Source organism: Cynoglossus semilaevis, chromosome 1 (assembly GCF_000523025.1).
Source record: "Cynoglossus semilaevis isolate Cse_v1.0 chromosome 1, Cse_v1.0, whole genome shotgun sequence".
Lineage (NCBI taxonomy): Eukaryota > Metazoa > Chordata > Actinopteri > Pleuronectiformes > Cynoglossidae > Cynoglossus > Cynoglossus semilaevis.
The window spans coordinates 19,103,080-19,125,967 of record NC_024307.1 but is presented as its reverse complement, the minus strand read 5'-3'; the positions used below and the strand labels follow the sequence as shown (position 1 = coordinate 19,125,967).

General features: G+C 40.5%; 1 protein-coding gene across 1 annotated transcript; it reads left to right on the top strand.

Annotated features, from left to right (window-relative positions):
- The first annotated feature begins 1,364 nt into the window (after positions 1 to 1,364).
- Positions 1,365 to 22,879, top strand: pdss2 (prenyl (decaprenyl) diphosphate synthase, subunit 2). The gene is made up of 8 exons (XM_008316913.3): positions 1,365 to 1,903; positions 6,506 to 6,640; positions 11,573 to 11,771; positions 16,526 to 16,600; positions 17,319 to 17,492; positions 18,910 to 19,041; positions 19,418 to 19,453; positions 22,274 to 22,879. Exons 1-8 carry the CDS (start codon positions 1,656 to 1,658, stop codon positions 22,427 to 22,429), a joined length of 1,155 nt encoding a protein of 384 aa, XP_008315135.1. The 5' UTR covers positions 1,365 to 1,655; the 3' UTR covers positions 22,430 to 22,879.
- The last annotated feature ends 9 nt before the right edge of the window (positions 22,880 to 22,888 follow it).

Here is a 22,888-nt window from a genome sequence, read left to right as displayed (position 1 = left end):
CGTTTTGACTGAAGGGGTTTCAGGGAGGCAACATGTGCATTTCTTACTCTGGAATCAATCCTACAATCCTCCTGTTGTTAGATGACAGCACTAAGTACTAAGCCACAGACACCCCTTTTGCATCAACATGCATCTCTAGATATAAACAGTGTGTGCACACATTTGGTATAAATTTATGGACTGCTCATAAAATGCTTGTTTGGCAGCGTATTTCTTCAGGAGTAAAGCAGTGTTGCATCAGACAGACTAAACTGAGTCATCGGCCGTTTATATCAGATTTTGGCTTTTGGCACTGACTCTCTGTTGTGTGTGCTACAAGCTGTCCCTGGCTTTAACTGGAAGGGCAATGAGTGCACGGCTGGAAAGAAGCTGAGAGTGTCCATCAGGAATTGTCGCTCAAAGCACAGCTACTCCCATTTTAGCCAGGAAAACAGCAGAAACAGGTGCTGTGAACTGTGATACGGGGTTAGAGTGAGACAACTCCAGAGCTGGGCTGTCGATCTTACCTGGTGGAAGGAAAGCACATGTGCATGGTGTACAGTCACAGAGGCAGTGAGAGAAGCAAGGGGATAGCTGTTCATGATAAGAGATCGCAGTAAGTAATACAGGACTAAAATATATACTTGAAGAAATGTATTTTAAATATTACTTTGATCTGTACCGTGTTTAAATGACAATAGAGAGTTAACAGATGAAACTGAAAGCTGTTTCATCACTGAGCTAAATTTTATGTCTGGTCTTGATTTACAATGACCTGGCCCTAAGCTGCTGTCCCTGCTATCCCAACAACTTTAACTTGTAGGTTACCTTACGAGCTGTAAACATGTGTTATTGATGTTTCCTATTGATTGAACATTACTTACACGATCAATTAGATTACAAACTAACAATGCTCTTGTAGTTTGAAACTTGTGTATGGACAGTTTGGCGGGCCATATTCTGCCCTCAGGCCACCAGTTGGTTATCACTGATGTAGAAGAAAGCAGCACAATGAAAAATGTATTTATTAGACAGATAGTGGTTAAAAAACGGACAAAGGTAGTTTGACATAGAAATGCCAGGCAGGAGGAGTGGTCAAAAAGATTTGTCCCGTGGATAAAAAAGGCACATTCAGTTTATAATAAATATGTATTTCAATATTTAAAATATAAATTGTTCTTACATTTATATTTACAGAGACGTTGCATCGATTTGATAAGAAATGAGCTTAACACTCTATTTCATAATGTTTGATATGCTAAATTATATTTACAAAAACGCATACATGTTTGCATATTATGTTTAACTTTGAGAGTATTGCTAGTTTAAACACGCGATTAAGCGTTTACACCGGAAGTGCTTTGCGTCCTTTAGCCATGTGGCGTATGACAATAGGCGTCATGACGTATATTTCATAACGTACTACGTATTTCAAGATGGCGGCTTCCAGTGACCGGTCGTGTTATGAGATACACTTCTTTTTTTCAATGACAGCATGTTAAGTTTGTCTAAGAAGTGAATATTGTACATGTTTTTTCTTTAAAGAAAATACCGGTAATACTTCACACTTGTGACAGATGGTCAGCAGAAGAGCCCGGTGACTGTTTCCGATTATAGCAAGTGGCTGAAATAAACTTTGGGTTACTGTGTGACAGACGATACCGATAACACGGAAAATGCTTCCAACCACATGCTGTCGACTTTGCTGCAGGGCTTTGTACAGCCGGGGACAGAGGGCGCTAAGTTTGTTCTCCAGCTCGGGACCTTCAAACTGGAGTAAAGTAGTCTCCGACGCAGAGAAGATCGTGGGATATCCAACTTCGTTTATGAGTCTGCGCTGTCTCCTCAGCGATGAGCTCAGTAATGTTGCTGTGAATGTCAGGAAGCTGGTGGGGACCCGACACCCATTACTCAGCACCGCCAGGTAACACTGCTGAAATGACACTGTTGCTCCATATAATGTATGTCTAGAGCGGCTCCTCTCCACTGGACCCCGTTCAGAAATGTGCAGAGATCCCACAAAGGCGTCTGTCAGCGATGACTGCATAGTTCAGATTTCGTTTTAAATAACGTATCAAATTATTGTGTACAACAGTTTCTAGGTTCTAGGTTAGGTATCATTTCTTTTATCTTAAGTGGAGTGACTTCTCGTTCCTCAGTGTCTCATTATAATGGACTGAATGGATATTTGTGCTTTTAAATGTTTTAGTTTAACATTATTATACAGGTCTCCCCGGAGCATATTCATACAACAGGGTTTAAAGCACTACAGACAAAACCATTGGCATTTAAACAGAATATGTTTGGAAATTGAAACATTTTCTGCAGGGTTTTATTTATAACAACAATCAATAAATTGCTTTAAGAAATAAACATGTAAACATGCTAACAGAACAGAAAACTTGCATAGCACCATCAGGTGTAGAAAACAATGCAGACACAAACTCTGTGTTTAACAATAACACAGAACGTATGCCAGCGGCTAATGTACCTTATACAGAGAACTAATGTCCCTGTTACTGGGGTTGTCTGACTCTGCTTTTTGTGTTAACTGTCACTGTGTCATATTTTGTATTATCTTCTTATTTGTTTCTTTGTGTCTCAGGTCAGACATTATGCAATATACAAGCATCATGTGAGGAAATTAAAGGTACCATTGTCAACTTATACTATTGCAAATATTAGTATTATTATATGTTTACTTACTAATATGAACTTGGCACCATCAGCCTCTAAACCAGCGATCATCAAGTTGTGGCCCGCAGGCCAAATCTGGCCCACCAAGTTGTCCGATCCAGCCCGCAACTGGATTCCAAAATAAGCATCAAATATTAAAGTAAGACAAAAATGTGATTTTTATTTCATTTTATTTGAGTGTCCGGCCCCCAAGGTGTGTGTCCAGAAGAGTTCGGTGACCCTGCTCTAAACATTTTATTACTTGCATAGAGCTGTTGTATTTACTTCTTAGTTTTGGTTCTGGTCCGGCTATGTCATCTTTGCAAACGGTGCACCGTGCCATAGCAGGTAGTTCACAAACAAAAATATTTTGAATGCTTCAGTACCGTAATGCCTTTTTAGTACCGGTACACTGAAGAAGCCTAGTTGCTAGAGATGGTCACTGCTAGTGTCCTGGTTCAAACCCCAGAGAAACCACATACTTAGCGCCTCCAAGGGGCAACATGTTGAAGCAGATCTGCTGTTAACACCACGATTTCTGCAGCTTGGGGTTATTAAGCTTGTCATATTTTTTTATTATTATTATCATCATCATTTTTTTTAATATCTATCAATGGCCAGGTGTCATAAAATCTCAAGCATATGAAACACAGGTTCTTTTTGTGTCTTTCAGGGCGGTATAATTATGCATTTCTGGTTCGTATGAATGGTTGAGGTGGTGAAGATTAGACATTTATTTTGACTACAGTTATTCCCAGTAAAGTGTTTGGACCTCTTTTTTTCTCTGATAAATATTGTGATTTGTATTGATTCTTTTCAACGATCTAAACAAATCCCTCGTTTGTCAAAGTCATTTCTTTCATTGGTCGTTTCTGTACAAATCAGTTTGATCAGAGGACTCCGTCTCCAACCTACTTCATACGTGTGTTGCTTGTAGGCAACAGACCTGATTTGTTGTGCAACTGCAAAACCAAAGTTGCATAATGATGAAGTCACTCAGACAGATCACATTTCCCACAGCGTTGCATATCTTTTTCAATTGAATCACATTTTTTCACTTTTATCAAAAGCATCCAGAAAGTTAGAGAAGAAGAAGAGAAAGTCCTCAAACTTGATCCCGCCATGCAGACGGGCACGTTAGAAAAAGGAGCCCAAGGGTGTAATAACCTATACACCTAAATCTGATATGACAACCCATTTGGTTGTTGTAGCGGTGTGTGGGGGTGGTGAGGAGAGAAGTAGACCTCTTGACAGTCTGACTCCTCTCTGTCAGCTTGGGTTGGTTGGTTCGTATTTCCCCCACTGTGTCTACGCCTTAGACGCACAGCGGATAAAAATATCCACAACAGCAGACAGGCAGACCCTCGTGGAGTTGGGTTTCGGTTTTTCCTTTCCTTTCATTCTCAAAAACTGCAGCTCAGCTAACTTTGGCCCAAAGTCTGGAGTTACAGCAAAGGGGACTGTGGCCCAGGAGAGGAAACTCGACTTGCTTTAAGGACAGTCCTTGAGAGTTGGTCTTTCAGTTCTGCTGCGGCTCTTTGTTTTTTTTTTTGTTTTTTTTTTAAATATTTGTTTCAGGTCTAAACTTGGATTGCCATTTCATTCACTCATTGTTACAGTTTATTATTATTATTCATTTTATTATTGTATAATTGTAGCTTTTACTGTGAATAATGTACAATCGATTTTGTTGATTAAGGTTTAAAAAATCTACTTTAAGTTTGCTGTCCTCATTTCATGAAAGACAAAAAAATAAGTGATGCTAGTTACTTAAATGACAATAAACTCCGATTTCAATGCTACTTATTATTTTGTTGTAAGACTTACAGCAAACGATTGTTAGATTCATTATTTAAGGGGATTGCAAAAAACAGTTACTCTCAATTTAAGTCACTGATCATCAACTGGCAGTCTGCGTGCCAAATTCCAATTCCAAAATTGTGAGGATAAAAAAGAAAATAGTGTGTGGTCGCCACTTTTAAAGGATAAAGGCCTTCAGTTTTGTAAAAGAAAAAAAAGTGTATATATATATATATATAAATTGGGTTAAAATAAAATGCAGCAAATAAAAATATCCAAGCTGGCGCATCTTGATTAACAGCTGCGATCGCACAGTTGCCAGAAATTTGATGTCAAAATGGTTCACTAGCCAAAAAAGGTTGGGAACTGCTGATGTGAGGTCACATATTTGCATGCATTAACTGCTGCCTGTGTACATGTCATGGCTGAAGTTCTACTGTGCTGCAGTTTCACAGCAGTAGTGTGGTGACCTGTTCACAGCCTTTTAAAATGTCACTGGTCGTATCCCTCTCTCCCTCTCTCTCCCTCTCTCTCTCTCCCTCTTTCCCCCTCTCTCTCTTTCTCTCTCTCTCTCTCTCCCTCTCCCCCTCTTTGGTCCCCTGCGTCACTAAGGCCACAAGTATCCCTCATTTTTCACATCATCGTCGCCCAGCCCTTCTGCAGTTTGTGATTGATTGATGTACGCTGGGGTGAATGGTGACATAAATATTAATCGTCTTCCGCCGTCAGGCCACAGGCTTACCTGGACTCCCTAGAGAGCGGCTTCATCATTTTTGATCTCTGGCAATGTTGTGTTCAGCCGTGTGGTGCATTCATCAGTGCACCTCCCTGGTGCTATTTTCCAACTGTGTAAAAAATTTAGAGTGACCGTAAAATAAATTAAGTGAGCTTCTCATAAAGTTTTAGGAAACATTGTATAAGGGAAGGTAAAAAGCTTTAGGCGATGTGCAAGATAAAAAAATCAATAAAAATCATTGTTTCTTTATATATTTTCTCTCTCACGTTCCTGCCTCCCCTCCTTCTCTTATTGCTACATCTCTCATATCAGCTCTGTCTCTGCACCTGTACCTCCCCCTGTGGTGCAGGGATGGGTTAGAAAAGGGTGGGGGTTTGAGGCAGGGGCTCTTCGTTGATGGCAGGGTGGTGAGGCCGATATCAGGGCATTGAGCGGAGGGGGGGCGTGGCGCCGTGCCTGTCTTTGAGCGCCTAAAGAGAGTGTGATTCATGGCATGAGGATCTCCCTCAGGAACAGGATTAGAGGTGCTCTGTGTAACTGCTCCCCGGAGAGAGAGTAAAAAGACATTTAATCTGCCCATCACACACAAGGTTCCTACTGTGCGTAAGTGTGTGAGAATGTGTTTGCTAGAGGCGAAACAGCCCCCAGTGCCCCCCCTCCTAAAAAAACACAAAAGAAAAGCACATCAACCCGAACCCCCTACGCTAACTGATTTCTACGACAGAAACAATTCATTAAATCCTGTTTATTTTGCATTGAAGTATCATTCAAAGACACGCCTGCTATTTTCGTGGAGCAGAATAAATATAGCAGATCCTCATTTGGTATTCAAGATGTTTTTTTAAATAATCACGTACAAATACATTTTACAGAAAATGAACAGAGGATCCTCAACTTACGTTAGAGTTCCGTTCTTACCAAAAAGTGCCCCAAAAACCATACATCAAGGAAGCAAGCTTCACAATCCAATGTATTGGGTGAAAACAGTGACTGTAAACAAAGCCATCTTCCGTGTATATTGCTACGTGACGGTGATTCATCCACTCCGCTCGCCATCTAGTTTTAACTCTGTATGCTGGAATGATTGAACAAGACATTCTAATAAATTTATGGTAGATGGCGATGTTACCCCAAAACGCTGTAGGTCCAGAACCAAGGATCCCCTGCATTCCCTTTGTAATCATGCAAGTAAAATAAAAATGGTTTTAGGCACCTTGAGTCTTGAAGTCCTTGCAGTTCTTAATGGTTCTTAGCCGTATCGTTCATATGTATAATTGCACACGGTTTATGCTGATTTATGGTGTTTCCTTGCAGAGGCTTTGTCTACGACAACAGGAACAACCTTCAAATGAGAGGTGTGATTGTCCTACTCATGTCAAAAGCTGCAGGACCAAGCCATGCAGCATCAGATGCCCTCGTTCAGGACATGGTCAGCGGTATCTACCCCAGGTAGGTCCCACGAGACACTTGGTTGAGATGGTTTGGAACTTTATTTATCCTAGTGTGCATGAAACCAAAATTGTTTCTATCATATTTATCCTAGTGTGCATGAAACCAAAATGGTTTCTATCATAAATACGTTGCACTCAATTCAGACAAGAACTAAAACAGTGATTCCAAAGCACTCCACCATGAGAGAAAATCAGGTGTACTGCGAAATATTAGCAATTTCACTTAATTGGTTTGGAAACTATCATTTACAAGCAGGACAGTAAAATACTCTTCTTTGTGTGTGGCTTTCTTCAATTCCTGAGAGTATATCAGCCTTGTGGTTAACTAAACAGGCTCAGGTGGAAACACCAGCACCCTCTGTGTGTCAAGAGGGAAAAACTCTAGAACGTCCTCATCAGCTGCCCAACACCACTTTGGGCAGAGTTGATATTTCTAATGCCTACGAACAGGTGCTCATTGTAATTACAGGTCCCACTGGTGGGAACGGAGGCATGACAGGTGGGGCGCAATTTATTTTCCCCTTTGAAGTAGGGACAGGATGGAGAAGGGGATTGTTGGTGTAACAACAAGGAGTTAAGGCGTCTAGTTACAAATAACGAATTAGTAGAGCTGTCTTCTTTTACTGTTGGACTGAAAGGAAAGCCAAAGTTAAGAGCGCCCTCTGCTGGAGCGGTCTGGCATATTGAAATTAGGTTTTAATCCTTGCTTCAAGGTTAAGCAGCAGTTGGAACCTCAGCTCAACAGTAATAGTGACACTCTGGTGTGAAAACTGAATAACCTTTCACACCAACTACATACACGTGTCAATAGAAAGTTAATTGGATTTATCTGAGGTTCATCAGATACACAGCCTTGTTGCACACCCATGATCCTTCATCCAGTTACAAAACAAAATCTTTACAGTGTGTCTGACTGTGAACAAAAATGTCACTGTTTCTGGGCAGCAGTGTACTAAATGGAGTGGATCATGTTTCATCAATGAAATCAGGGCTAATTCCTGGCTGTTTTGGTTTTCCCGCTAGTTTCACAACAATCAAACATTGCCAATTTGCAATGGATGTTCATGTGACATTGCAACACAGCTAGTTTACACCAAATACCATTTTGTCAATTTAAACCCATACAAAAAAAAAATACATGTCATCCATCAAACATTTAACGTTTTTGATGGATGAACCGTCAGACCTTTTCAGGGAGTAGTATAATCATAAAGCCAGTTTTCTAGGTAAATTGTAATTATGCAGTATACTGTTATTGGAGGGAACCGTGAACAATGAAACACATGTAAGGTTGTGTGGTCTAGCCATAAACATGCATGGGAGTAGATCAACTTTTGTCCCTGTTCCCTGGGACATGGTATAAATATTGAAATCAGGTCTGTGTCTCTGGAAACCTAATCTCGTCCTCTGTGGTTACTGTTCATATCAATTCTTGTAAATGAGGCAGTGGATCTTTTGTACCATGCACAGAATGTCATAATGGGGAGCAAAACATGTCATCAGTCTGAGGTGTGACATACACACAAAAAAACCTCTCTGTGTCAATCTTTTTTAATGATGACACTACTCGCACTGATAATAGTTTAAAGTCATTCAAAGTAAAGAGTTGCCTGATAGTCCATATAACATATAAGTCTTCTTCAGCACAACATTTTAGTAAGTAATTATGAAACTTTCCCACATCATCTCTCACCTGACAGAAGCAACAAAAACTCCCACACACTGGGCCACAGTGCAGCCCTCTGTTCCAGTTCAATGGACAGGCTAAATGCAGAGGACACACTGTATCTGTGGTGTGTCTAAATGTACTGTGACAAAGAAAACTACTTCTTTGATTAGGTGAATATTAACCACTGGTGTGTATGGATGGAATCGTGAGTCAACACTATGGTTGCGTCCTAAAGAAAAAATGATGATAGAACCTCAGCTTTAGGTAGAACATTTGGTCCACCCCTCCACCTCACAGTTGCTACCTGCCTGCACCTTAGAATGGTAAGATGCACTGGTGCCAAGAGCTTTCCAGAAGTGACTGCTGTCTTTGGCATGACCCTGCCCTTAGTGTCTGAAAGGCTTCTTTCTTACAGCAAGCTGGCACGGAGCGTATGTGTGTGTAGCCAAGAGCTGTGTCTGTGCGGTAACATCCTAATATTAGAACTAAATGGAATAAAACAGACATCATCGACGTGCTTCAGTCTGGATTCTTTTTCTGAGATCCACGTTACTTTTCAAATCACTACGATACCACGTTACTGAATCCAACATGTAGTATTCCCTCAGTCCCGTGTGCATAGATTACTCCGAACCGTAACACAGTCCCAAACACAACATGACTTGATCACCTCATTTGCACCATCCCACCCTCCCCAGCCCACCACCCTCCATCCCCTGGCCCACCCTCCACCTCTCCCTGTCTCATTAGCACTACTGCCGCTGGTGAGATGGAAGGTGGAGGGAGACGGGGTGGGTGACTCGGTCAGTTATTTAAGCCTTCGGGGCATGGTCTCCTCTTCTTGACAGGCAGCATTTCTAAAACATTTCCCACTCTGCTGCCTGACACTGATGATTTGCCGAAGCACAGACAGATGGATAGAAAGTAGAATGGGGATTATGATGGAATATTTAACAGAAAACATAAGGGAAAAGGGGAAAAAAAAGAAAAGAAAATCAGCCTGTAGTTGATGGTGAGGCAGACTGCAGAGGAGGAAAATGGAACAGAACAGTCAGGACAAGGGGCGTGGCAGGGGGCGTTAAACCTCTGCAAGATGGCATCGGTTGCTATGCAACTGGGCATCAAAGCTATTTATACACCAACTCCCATGTCCCCCTTTTTTTCCCTCCCCAGGTTCCACACTGCTGCTCATTAGGACCAGGAGGCACAGCCTTTTAAAGGGTGTGCACCCAGGATCAACTAGTCTGAATTTTTGAAAGACTGTTGATTTAAAATTTAAAAGTGTTTACTCAAGCCCAAGTTCTTTCCTGTAGGAGTTTGTTTATCACACAAATGAGATATAAACATTATCTCTGGCATCCAAACTGCCATAATTAAAACCCGTCGTTTAGTTTGTCTTGGAGAGTGGCGCTACTCGACAGCTATTTTTTTCAAGTACAACTATATTAGGTACAATAATGAAATGCTGCCAAAAAACAAAAGAAAAAGTACTGTCTTTACTACACATTTGAATGGAGTATCAGCAAATATAACCAAACAACTGCTGCCTGATCTGAACCTCCGGCCTTAGCTTCACTTGGACATCTCTTTTCTGTACCTTCATCATGACCGACCATTGTTATTCCTCTATAGTAACTATAACTCTAAAGTTATATATAGTTCTCTAAAATCTGTCCCATTACCCTCCTTATCCATTCGTTAGACCTGGTCAAATATTTAATAACAGAAATTATGCTTCCGTCGTCTGCAGCTTTACCTTCTAATAACCCAAATACAAATTGTTTTTCCATCTCTTTGTGAAAACTAGAAATGTTGCAGTGCACGTTGGTTATGTTTATAGAAGGGGTTACAAAAGGCCAAAACCAGCCCACTGGGGGGTTCAATTTGGCCTACTCAAAAGTGCATAAAATAAAATAAAATGTGTAAAAGACAAATCTTGAAATTGGAATGATGGAACAGGACTTTCTTAGTATGGGAGATGGTGAAGTAAACACCAGAGGTTGAAGACGTTGTAAACTGTAGACCTTGCGTCTTCACTTTTTACCTACATTCTGGCCTCAGTAGAACTGAAAATCAAACATCTACTGTACAAGGGTTGTAAAAGACGACTCTTTGTCCTGAAACGTGTGACAGACAGTCCACTTCCTGTTATTTAAAAACTAACCTATTAACTTTTATTTGGGGTGAGTGCATTGATTTCCTGCGAGACCTGGTAAAAAAAAACTAACCAGACAATGGACATGATTGAGAGATGACATATATGACATTATGGGATTTTAATCACATCTTTTCACACAGCAATTACCTGGAGACGAGACAAATGTGTGTGTCTTTGTGTGGCAAGGGGTTTGTGCAAAAAGACAACAGGCTCATCAGGTTCTCACAGAGGCTGAAAGAAGGTCGTAAGTGGCTATCAGTGCACCCAAGCCTGTCTGGATTGATCCCTCCTGTCGCAGCGGAGCGCGTTCCTTCCATATGGAGCGGGGCCTAATTATCCCCCAGCAATGACTGAATCAACATTTGATTATATCCTTCCTTAGGCTGCAATGAAAGGCTCTATTCAAAGGCAACTTAAATGCCTTTTCTGTTATAATCAAGAATGGCTGTTATTCACTAATGACAAGTTCAATTTCTTTTTTTTAGATGTAACCTTCTTCCATGCCATGTGACAAAGATGTCTGACATGTCTGTAGTCTTCTGCACCCAAGTACACTGGTTCTGAGTTAAAGGGCATTTATGTGGAAAAAAGTGTCTGTTTTACAATTTTACAGCATCTGTTGTCAATCATATTTAACACTTTGTAAACAGAATACATTCTGGGATTTTATTGTCTTGGTGTTCTCCTAAAGTGTTTTGGTCTTTGTCCATGCACACTTACTGTCAGTGCTTTTATATAGCTGCATTTATTTATTAATTAAAATGTCAGATTTTGATTTTTGATTTACAAAGGAAATATTTATTTAAACATCTTTATTTGTGTGGAAAAATCCCACTTTTAAAAAACCCTAAAAAACACATTTTTTATCTTACGCACCCCCTAGTGGCAGCACATCATACTTTGGGAATCCCTGTCTTACCCAATCAAAATAAATGTTTTGTTTTTTTTGTTTGCCCAACTTGGATATTTCACCAATCACCACCATTAAAACAATAAAAAAAAATGTTGTTCTTGAAAAGCTTTTCATTTGTCAATGCCTAAAGATGTCTCTCCTGAGAGTTGACTTATGGCCTTTTATTCTTTTTTTATTTTATTTTTTTCAGCCAAAGGAATCTGGCTGAAATCACAGAATTGATCCACACTGCGTTCCTGGTGCATCGCGGCATAGTCAATCTGAAAGAGTGGACAGTTTCAGACGGTCCCCTGAAGGACATGCAATTTGGGAATAAGATGGCTGTCTTGAGCGGAGACTTCCTGCTAGCAAACGCATGTACTGGCCTGGCAAAGCTGGATAACACTAAGGTACACTCTATACAAACTTTAGGTTCCAAGGCTTTTGATGATGTAAATGTTTCTTGCTAACATTGATTTAAATTGTATTCCACTGGAAGCTCTTAAAATATGAGGAAGAGTTTCTTGCTCTTCTCAAATCAGGGTTGCAGCTGTAAGACGGACACCTTTAGTTCAGTTTCATTGTCCATCTTTATTTTGTCTATTTTTTTCTTGAACCTCACCTGCCAAAAGATGTATGCAAACTAACTAATATTTTATCATTCCCCAATATTGGTCAAAAAGTTAGGATCAAATATAGAAAAGAAACTATAACCTACTCAATACAATACCTGAGACCAAATGCTCAACTTTATCCCATTAGAGAGCATAAGGCATCGAATTGGTATCAGTATCGACAGATACAAGTTTGTATCATTATGTATTGGGCCTATTTTTAACACAGTTCACAATACAGATTATCTTTGTTCAATTCCTGTGAGTATATCAGCATTGTGTTCAACTAAACAGGCCCAGGTTTCAAACTGAGCACGTAAATTGAAACTATAAGACCAGTATGTTTCATCCCATATACAGTACAGTTTTGAAGATTTTTGTGTGGTAGTGCACTGCGTGGTGTTTCTATTGAGAAATGTGTACCCTGGCTCAGGAAATGTTGGTAAATACTGATCCGGAGAAATGTTTGATTTAAGTCAAGTAAATGAGATTAAGTGGCGTCTTAATGTGGGCTCCCAGCTGTCCTTTTATTCTCACATATCACTGTCAGTTCTCATTACCTCATTCCCTAAAACCACATCCTAACTTGAAGTCTTCCTGACACTGTGATTGTATAATGCAGAGTTTGACCTGATCCTCTGGTTTATTCAAGATTATTGATTTCCAGAGGTTTGTTTCCTCCCAGCATGATACCTGCTGTGCAAACAGTCCTTTGTCTTTGTAGTAAATCATCACTCAAGTCGTTAGCTTTTTATTTCGTCTGATGCTTCCTGCGAGCTTACTAAGAACTTCCAGGTGATGCAGTGGTTTATACTTCTATTGTGCAAATGTTTGTGAGCACCTTGCTCTTAGGAAGGCCCTGTTCTCTGAAATTTAGAATTTTAAGTTAAAGTGGAATTTTGACCTAAGAATACAACAGACGGACAAGATCTTTTAGTGCAGTGGTTATAATGTCTGCCTACCACGAAGAAGGTCCAGGGTTTGAGGCCCAGAGGAACCATGTTTTTTCTCACATTTTTCAATTGACAGCATTTAACTTTTACGGTTGCTGCAGAGCGTGGCTGCCGGTTCACTCGGTTTTTGTTGTTCTGTCTGGGCTCCAGCCTTCACTCAGTCCAAGGATAAAAGCTGCATTTCTTTCTTTCTTTTTTTTCTTTTCAAAGAACAAACATCACCACTAAGTCACTTACACTCCCTGCTCTTGATAGAGTACACAGCCTCTTAGTATGTTGTTGCCAGGAGGCAACACTGACGTGTGAACCGCTGGAGTCCTCCTTATTGAGATTTCGTTTTTTGACAAGTGGTCGGAGGTGGTCTTGTACGTGCACCACAGATCATATCTACTGCTCGGCCCTTTAACCCCTTGTTGACAGATGCTGTCACTGCGCCGTTCTGTCAGAATGTGGTCACTGCACTGAATCAAAATAACCGCTTCACCTACCCTACCCCCCATGTCCCATCAACCACTGCATCCGCTGCTGTCTCTTCTGATTTTTATTTGCTCTGTAATACAAGTGGGGAACAGCAGAGGTTACTTCCATTGACTGTTGACACTTATGAATGAAATTTATGTCTGAAAGTGATGCTTTTCTTTCAAACAGTTCAGCTTTCAGTTATTGGCACAGCATGAACAAAGCGAAAAGAAATCTTAGTGTGGCTCAGACTCACAATGGAGTTATTCAAGAATGTAGGAGACTGTCATTCAAGCTTTGGAGCAAGTTTGTCCTTTTCCTATTTTAGTGTGGCATTTTTTGAGAGTTCATGAAAATCCATAAAAAAACAGTCCTTAAAAATTGTCATCAATTCTTAGATAATAATTAGGTGTATTACAGTAACATCAGGTGATGCATTAAATGCTGTATAAATTGGTCTTTGCTTTTGTTTGACTGTGACCTGAAGACCGAACCTATCAGGTGCTGGAAAAGTCTGGAAACCTTTAAAGTGCTTTTTATAGTGTGTTAATCTTTTGTTTTTCATCTATAAAGACCTCTTGTTTCCATGTCAGGTGCAAAGGTGTGTGTTACATAATTTGGGTTGCTGCGATTACCTTCACACATGCTTATAATGCTACAATACAAACACACTAGTAAAAGATGCAGAAATTGTCCAATTAAATTCCCAGAATCAGCTGGCAGCTCCACCAGTTGCTGACCAACGTATGAAATAAGAGATCAAAGACTTGGTGTTGTCAAAATGGAGTCACTACCCAAAAAAGGTTGGGAACCACTGCATTAAGTTAATTAAAAAATAGGCTGTTTTGGAGGTTTAACTTGATTGATGGACGGTGTCAGTAGGACAGTGATACTGAGTAAAACCTTTGGGCATTTCTTGTCCACAGCGTCTACACATTTCTGCATTCATTTACATGCCTGTGCTTCCCTGAAGATGAAGCTCTGTGTCGGTCTAGCAGTGCACGCACTTTTACTCAATCTCATGTTTCATTCCAGTCACAGTGATTTCTTACCAGATTTCACCCCCACTTATAATGTAGGTAACTGTATTCTTTGAGTGAGACCAGTATTTACAGCCACCGTTGTTGTGTCTGATCAAAAGAGATATAAGTCTTCTACTGGTCGGATCTTGATATGGAGCAGGTGCAGAGGTGGGATGGGCCTGTTGTATGCCAGGGTGCTTGGACATGGTGTCCAAACACTAATATGTGACATCATTAACGTTAGCTCTGCAGGAGCGGGGGTGGGTTTTATAAGTAAAAATAGATGGAAAGCTAAAACAACGCTAAAGTTAACTGTTAGAATTTGAAATTTGTCACAGTGACACTTAGGTTTCCTTGTTTTTCAGTGATGTCTTGGGCTAGTGTACAGTCCAGGTAATGATTTATAAACATATGTGTGAAAAAAGGAAAATATTCATCTAAATAGTGTCTGTAGATCAAAGTAAAAATAGAAAAAACCCAATTTATTTCACTCATTAAAGCACAATAATTGCCATTCATTTCTGAGGGGTTTGCAGGTACATTTACTGCCAAATGTACTGTATAGACCAGACCTACAACAGTGTTATCAAAACGACTTTATGTCAAAAAAATATAGTTTATGTAAAGCCTTACAGTGTTAGGTGGCCACTTGATCATGGCTTGTTGTTTTATTTATTCCTTTATTTTTGCCATCTGTTTGCTCATTGTTTCACCTAATGTTTTCTGCTCAAAAGGCGATATGAATATTTATGTCAGCTTTTAAAGTTTTTCTCATAAACCAGCATTTTTGTTGTTATTGTTTTGTTTTTTTAAGGCGGCGAGAGCAATGGAGATTATGTGTCATGGCTCTGAGAGGAAACCTATACTGCCACTTGTATAAACTGTAAAGTAATCTCACTTTGGAGCTCCGGTTTCTCCTCCCTCGCAGACCTGTCGGCAAAACACGATCTGGCTGGATTTGGGAATGGAGTATGGGGGAGGTAGCAAGAGAGCTTATCTGATACTTTCCAAAAAAAGACCCCCACTGGCCCCCACTTCCCAAGGCAGGCCATGCAGAGACACCACATCTGGTAATACTGTAGGCAAATTATCCTTCCAGGTCTGTGGGCGCAGCTCATGTTTCCCCAATATTTTCTCCTGCTGGATTGGGTTACTCCACAGGCAGAGCCAGGCTGATAGAGCAGCCACAATCAACCACACATTTGTGATGAATCAAGGATGTCTGGGACAAACTGGAGGAGCTTCTAATTTATTATCATTCACACTGTGCAAGCGTAGACTCAACTGCCCAGTCACTACTCGTGTGTGTGGGAAATAATTGATAAATTCCAGTCCCTTAAAGGGAACTCGGAACTACAGTAGTCAGTATGAGCAGCTGACTACTGTCTCCAGGTTGATGAGAAGTCCAGCTCCTGTGACTCACTGAAGTCTGTTAGATTTTTTTTTTTTTTTTTTTTTTTATAATAATAGCATTTCAAACGTCTTAGGAAAAAATAAATCTTTTTTTTTGTTTGTTTGTTTTTTTAATAATAGCATTTAAAACATCTTAGGAAAAAAGAAATCCGCAGGGGAACTCCCAAGGGATAAAAATTAATAAAAAAAGTTCTGTCCATCTGTCTGTCTGTCTAACTATCCGTCCATCCATCCATCCATCCTTCCATCCATCTATCCAACTATCCATCTATCCAACTATCTAATTGCTTCAACTTCTCATCACTTCACATTCTTAATAAAGTGTCATGAGGCCGTTCAAGTACTGGTTCAGGGAATTGACACTGGACATTCCTGTCTGTCCGTCTGTCTGTCCATCCATCTCCAGCCATCCCTCTGTCTGTCTCAACTCACCTGGATGATGTTTTCTCATCATCCAATCAGAGAAGATTGGATGATGAAGATTTCTGCTTGCAGTTTAATCATTGCACTTATGACTATATAATAATTTCAAATAGATGAATCTGTGCATCTGTGCTCCTGGTGGCTCATGCAATGTTCTACTGCCAAAGAAATTCACACTGCACCTTGTTTAATGTTGTTTTTTGTTGCCTTTCAGCAGCAACACATTTGTGGAAATGTGTGACTGTGTTAATAGTGTAATGTTTGTTTTGTTTTTAAACAGGTTGTTGAGCTGATTTCCAGTGCCATTGGTGATTTAGTCCAAGGCATCTACTACGAAAGTCCCAGTTATACAGAGGTAAATGTCTGCATCGCTTCAAGGCCGTGCAGTACTTTAAAACATTGTTCAATGTGATGTAAAAAACGACTCTGCTGATGCTTTAAAGTTGCACAAAGGCTATTAACCTGTTCATAGATGGTGCCATTTTTTATGAACAAGTCCAAAAATAATGTACCCAAAATAAAAAGATTACTGTTCCCCAGCCCTTTTTATTGCATCCATAATCCTCTGAAAGTTAACAATTTAAAATTTACAACCAAAAAAAACTCTAAATTACCAAAAGTGACACTAAAGCAAAGTAGCATTAAACTGTAAGATCTGAAGACGACCTTTTGTGGGGAGAACACTTCCAGATGACGGGGCCTCAGTGACAGTGTCAGCAGCTGCTGGACCGCTGGCAGGATTTGAAAAGAACACAAAGAGGGGCTCTTTATTATGTTAGAACACATATCAAACTAGAGGCCCGTGGACCGAATGCAAACCGTCACTTTGTTTTATTTGGCCCACCTGAACTTAATTTAATTGTGTGGAGTTCATGCTAAGGTTTACTGGATTGGTTAAATGTGATGATCAAATTCTGCACATGTATCAGATATGCATGTCAATTACATTTCTTATTTGTTTTATTGAGGAAAACTATTAATCCTGTTTACCGCTGTTTACATCATGTCCCAGGAGAACAGGTCACACCAGGGACATGAATGATGTTGAGTCTTTCTGTGTATTTGTCCTGCAGGACAACAGTGCCAGTGATGGCATCGATGTACAGACTTGGGAGGAGCAGTCGTTCCTGTCCCATGGTGCTCTCCTGGCCAAGAGCTGTCAGGCTGCGATGGAGCTGGCCAATCACGACAAGGAGGCTCAACGGCTGGCCTACAAATATGGCAAGCACTTATCACTCGGCCACAGGGTGAGTCTGGTCATGGTGTCCCTATCCTAACACCGAAAGTTCAGTCATCAGGAGTCAGTAGTTTACACTTCAGTGAGGCTTCCAGATACCAGCTCCCCGAAATACGAGTTTTCCAGGTTACGAGTAAACAATTTTTGCAAGGTTTTCCTCGTGATACGAGGAAACATCTAGTGCTCAACCGAGCTCCATTTGTCCACTGGACACTGTCCTTCACTGGGTTATTTTACCCATTTTTCTAACAATAATATAAAATGTTTTCTTAATTATTATTATTTTATATTTTCAATATATTTGTTTATATATTCTTTTGATGTTTAGATAGAGGGGGGATTTAATTGAATTAATTAATAGTATATTTCTCTGGGGCTGGAACAAATGAATTTTGTTTTTAGTTATTTTTGATGGGGAAAATGAAATCGAGATATGAGCGAATTGGCACATGAGTGCTGTTGTTGAACGGATTCAACCTGTATCCTGAAGCCCCACTGGACCAGTTTTAGGAACACTCACTGTGTGTGTATATATTTGTTTTCTAGAAAGAAGTGTCTGGTTTGAGCTTTGCCTCTTAAACCATCAGCGTGCTACAATATTCACAGATCTATACAGTTGCTGAAAGCAGGAGCGCTGCCAGGAATTCTGGGAAGGATATGACAATGGGCCCCTAAATTATATGTTGATATATTATTCTAATTCATTGTTGGGCCCCTAACAGTCAGGGGCCTTTGGAATTGTCCTAACTTCCCCTTCATACAGCGCCACTGGCTGGTAGCAAATGAAAACTACATTTCAATCCTATGTCACAACTGAAACAAACCGTCGTATCACTTTTCTCAGAGTTAGACTTATTTTTTATTGTATTCTACAACTTCAGTGCCTTATTATTTTCTCATCAGAGATGAGAACACATTATGTGAAAGAGTGGAACCAGGAAGAAGGTAGACTCACTGAAATGCCATTAGTATGTAATGTTAATGCAGATGTAGAAGGATTTTTTTTTTAATGGTTGAGTGGTTTGCAGCAGAACCCGACGTGTTGAAGGTGTTCGTAATGATCCTTCCACTGCGACGCATCAGTACTTGGTACATCCCCTCCTGCTGTGACTCCCTGGAGCTGTCATTCTGCAGGCCTCGGTGGCTACGAGCAATCCGGCATGTGAGGGAGCAGGAGCGCGGTCTCTGAAGGAGAACCGTCGGGCTCACGGTACCTTTCAGCAGACAGCTGGCTCATCAAGCAGCTCATTAACAGGCTCGCTCTGTCTCAGCCTGCCAGTAGACATGAAGTAGGCTTCCAGCACTTAAGCCACTGGCGCGGCGTAATTGGTGGCTATAAGTCAGACGATAGGACGTCAGTGTCACTGACAAACGTGTTCTCTCTCTCTGTCCCTCTCTGTCCCTCTCTGTCCCTCTCTGTTCTGTAGCTGAACTCTGACCTGCAGCCGTTTGTGAAGAGCAGCGTGGGAGAGCCCGTGTCATTCAGTTTGAGCGCTGCCCCCGTGGTTTTCCACCGTCAGATCGTCGGGGAGAAAAGATGGCGTCAGCAGCTGCAGCAGGTCTGAGACAGCAGACTTTTTTATTTCCATGTTACGTTAATGTTATTAAATTAAAGCTATTGGGCAGTAGATCAAGTAGGACAGAGACAAATAAGTAGATCAGGGTCTAGCAGTAGATCGCAAAGAGAGTACTGGTTGATCATGTTTAGATGTTTACAATAGTTATGTGAAAGGTTGACAGATTAGGTCGTGCAGGAGGCTGTTGTTTACATTGGTGTGAAAGTAGGAAAGAGGTGGAAGAAGACCTGGAAATGTTTCCTGTACAGTAAGAATAAAAGTCAGAGGAACAGACTACGTGTGATGCATTTTTTCATTTTTAATGATATTAATACATTCATTATATATTTTTTATTATCACCTTTTTTCCTTTAATCAGGCTAAAACTGGGGGAAATCAACTGGATTACTCGAAGGTGAGAACACATTTTGTTTTGTCATCTTTTGTTTTGTTTTTTTAATCTATATCCTCTATGTAATAAATAAATAATAGTAATAAAAATAAAGACAATGCATAAAGTGTAAAGAATCTTTAGTGAGTGAAACACTAAACGTGAAAAGGCAGACACTATAGAACAGCTATTGATATGAGCTCTATTTCAGACACAGTCTCGTGCCCTCTGACAAACATAAAACAAGTTTGTGTCTGTCCTCATGTTAATGTGGATGTGGTCATTTTATGTCAAATTTTAAAAATTGCCGAACAGGCAATTGAGTTTTTTTTGCTTCTTAATTTCAAGATTCTCTGTTTTCAGACATTTCAAGTGCAATTTAATTAACATAAGACTTAAGACACAATGACAACCATGGTATGAGGTGGTTCCATAGTGTGGCGGTTATCATGCCTGCCTTACACATCTGCCTTTCTTGCAGAAGGTCCTGGGTTCGAGCCCCAGAGGGACCCTGTACTTAATGGTGCCTCCCGTGTGTCAGCCTTTGTGGGTTGTAGGGACTCCCACTGTGAATTTCCCCATTGTGGTTCTTATAAAGCTAACAAGGAAATGTAACATTTTACAAAGACACACACCTCTTGTGCCAACTTTCCTCTACAGCAGGTGGGGGCAAACTTGTAGGTCACAATTGCCCTAAGATTTGACAGGGGGGCCGGGTCAGGAGCCGATAGATGAAGCATTTGCGTGAACTAAGATAAATTACATGTAAAAGTCATGCTTAAAAGCTAAAATGCTTTTATCATTTTTACGCCATCTATTGGGGAAACGTGGGTGTTGCAGAGAAAAGGCAAGAGATAATGAAATGATAATATAAATAAATTATATCATTTGGAAAAGTTTGGCGGGTTGGATTAAAAAGCTAAACGGGCCGCAACCGGCCCCCGGGCCTTAGTTTGCCCATGTCTGCTCTACAGTAACAACCTAATTTGTTAGCTTTTTTCTAAGCCATGGACACAAACAATGCATCTCTTAACTGTAACTCAGTATCAAAGTCGGGAGACGAGCTTTCCAAAGTCGACGTGTGAAGGAAGGAGGGGACAGAATGGGGTGCTACAGAGGAGGGCTATGGTGGTATTAGGGGGTTATCTGGTCCCATCTGAAACCAGAGCAGGAAGGATTAGTTACCGAGGCCTATTTGTGGAGGAGACAGGAGGAGACTCAGAGACAGTGAGAGGAGAGGAGAGGACAGAGGGAGGAAAGCTGAGAGCAGCACACAGTGCTCAAGTCTGGAAGGAAAAATGGAAGACCTTGGGCCTTTAAGCATAAAAGTTTACTTTGACACATTATAATTAACAGACTATTGTTAAGAATATGAGTTTGTCTTAATATCTCCCATTTTTACAGAAAGAAATTACCACCAAAATACTCTTGTCATGTTGCTTGTTTGTTAAATTGAGCTACACAAAATCTTTACCTTCCTTTTTGACATTCTGATTACAGCCATTTTCTGTAAGTCATTATTAAACAGTGTTTTACCAATTATGTGGCACAAAAGTGTTGTTTTTGTGTCACAGTAAAATAAATAAAATAAAAAATGTGGTCTGACGTCCTCAACAGCGTCGTCGCCAAACCCCCACATATTATTTTATTAAGAAAATTTTGTTCCCTCATTGTGACGAGGAAGCTGATTCAGTTAACATTTGCCAGTTTAGGCCATATTTCAGACCATATTGTAGAGGACAATAAAGAATTCAACAGCAAACTTTCCATTTGGTTTTCATCACTGTTCGCTGTGACTAACTCCATGTAAAAGTAAGTAGTAAAGTACAGGACAACAGGTTCCATTTTCCTACATGGCGATACGTAATATTTAATTGTACAAACTTACAGGGAAAATTTGAGTTATGTTGCTCCGAGGAACCGAACCCCAACTCAAGTCTCACTAAAGTGGTTCTGAATGACACATGCGCAAGTCAGATTAGAAGTTCTTTGAAGCAACTGTTTACCACAGAAAATCTGGATACGTAAGTCACTATGTGTAGACATGGAATATACATTCACTCCTAACCTTGTTTGAGCCATTGCATATATTTTACATTAGATAAACCTGTCAAACAAAAAAGTATACACAATAATATATCTAATAATCCTCTACTTTACTGTCAATAAACTAACTGAGCATGAAACCTGGTCCTGTTTGGTTAAGCACAACGCTAATTTACTTGCAGAAATTGAAGAAAGGCCCACTTAAGGATCTTCTTCATCAGCTCTAGGTCTTATTTGCACTTAATAAAAAAGACGTGTCAGGTGTCACGTTTCCACTGTACACACAACAATCATGTCATGACATGTGATGCAGTGGATGGGAATCATTGATGGTTCTTCCTCGACGTCTTTTGTTTAATTTCCTCAATCATTTTTCCATAGAGAACTAACAAATTACAGTCAACCGTGTATAAACACATTATGTCACCACAACAGCTTCTTTAATGTTGACGTTGAGACAAGAGAAGCCACAGTGTTGTCAGGGCAGTTCAAAGTGTCCAGTGAAAAGTGAAGAATACATGCAGATTCTCTACTATTACTGCAAAGACAGACACACACACAGATATTAACTTGTCAAAAAGTATAAAATCAATATTAAACAAAAGTAAAGAAGCATTTTGTTTATCAATTTAATGTGACAAGTTGGTTTGGGTGGATAGTTTGCTACTCTAATAAAGTGACTTCATTTGCCTACAGTTCACTCAATGAAGCAAACTTCCACTGCGTCTTATGCTGCATTCATCTTTTAGACCTGTCTCAAACATGACAAACTAATGCTTTTTTTTTTCTTCCTGACAGATTTTGGCAGCAGTCAAATCGGAGAAAGGCATGAGCTCAGCGGTGGACTTGTGTTGTTACCATGGCAACAAGGCTCTGGAGGCCATCCAGACTTTCCCCTCCTCCGAGGCTCGATCCGCCTTGGAGAACATTGCCTCTGCTGTCACTAAATGCTGACTTGGACACACACACACACACACACAGAAACACACACACACAGAAACACACAAACTGCCGCAGCCCGAGGTGTTTCTTTGTGTGCTCCCAGACACAGGTGAACTCGATTTGAGCCAAGTGCTGGCTCGTGTCTGCACAAATAGTTTGATCTGTGACGAATGACCACCACACCAGTCATAGTTACGGAGTGACACAAGAACACAAAACTCAAGCGTCACATCTGGGTGCTGCATGTCTCTGACGCATCCTCCAAGCCGCGTTTTCCTGGGCAGGAATATATCACACTAAGAACCTGGCAGTTAATTGTTACCTTGCTTATCAGCCACGGCACAAACCAGGCAGAACATAATTTAAGACGGTTTAGAGAAGTACATCGTCATGTGGAAAATGTGTCCTCAGCAGCAAATTATTCAGTGGACAGCTCTTATTCTGTAAGGAGCACGGGGGGGGGGGGGGGGG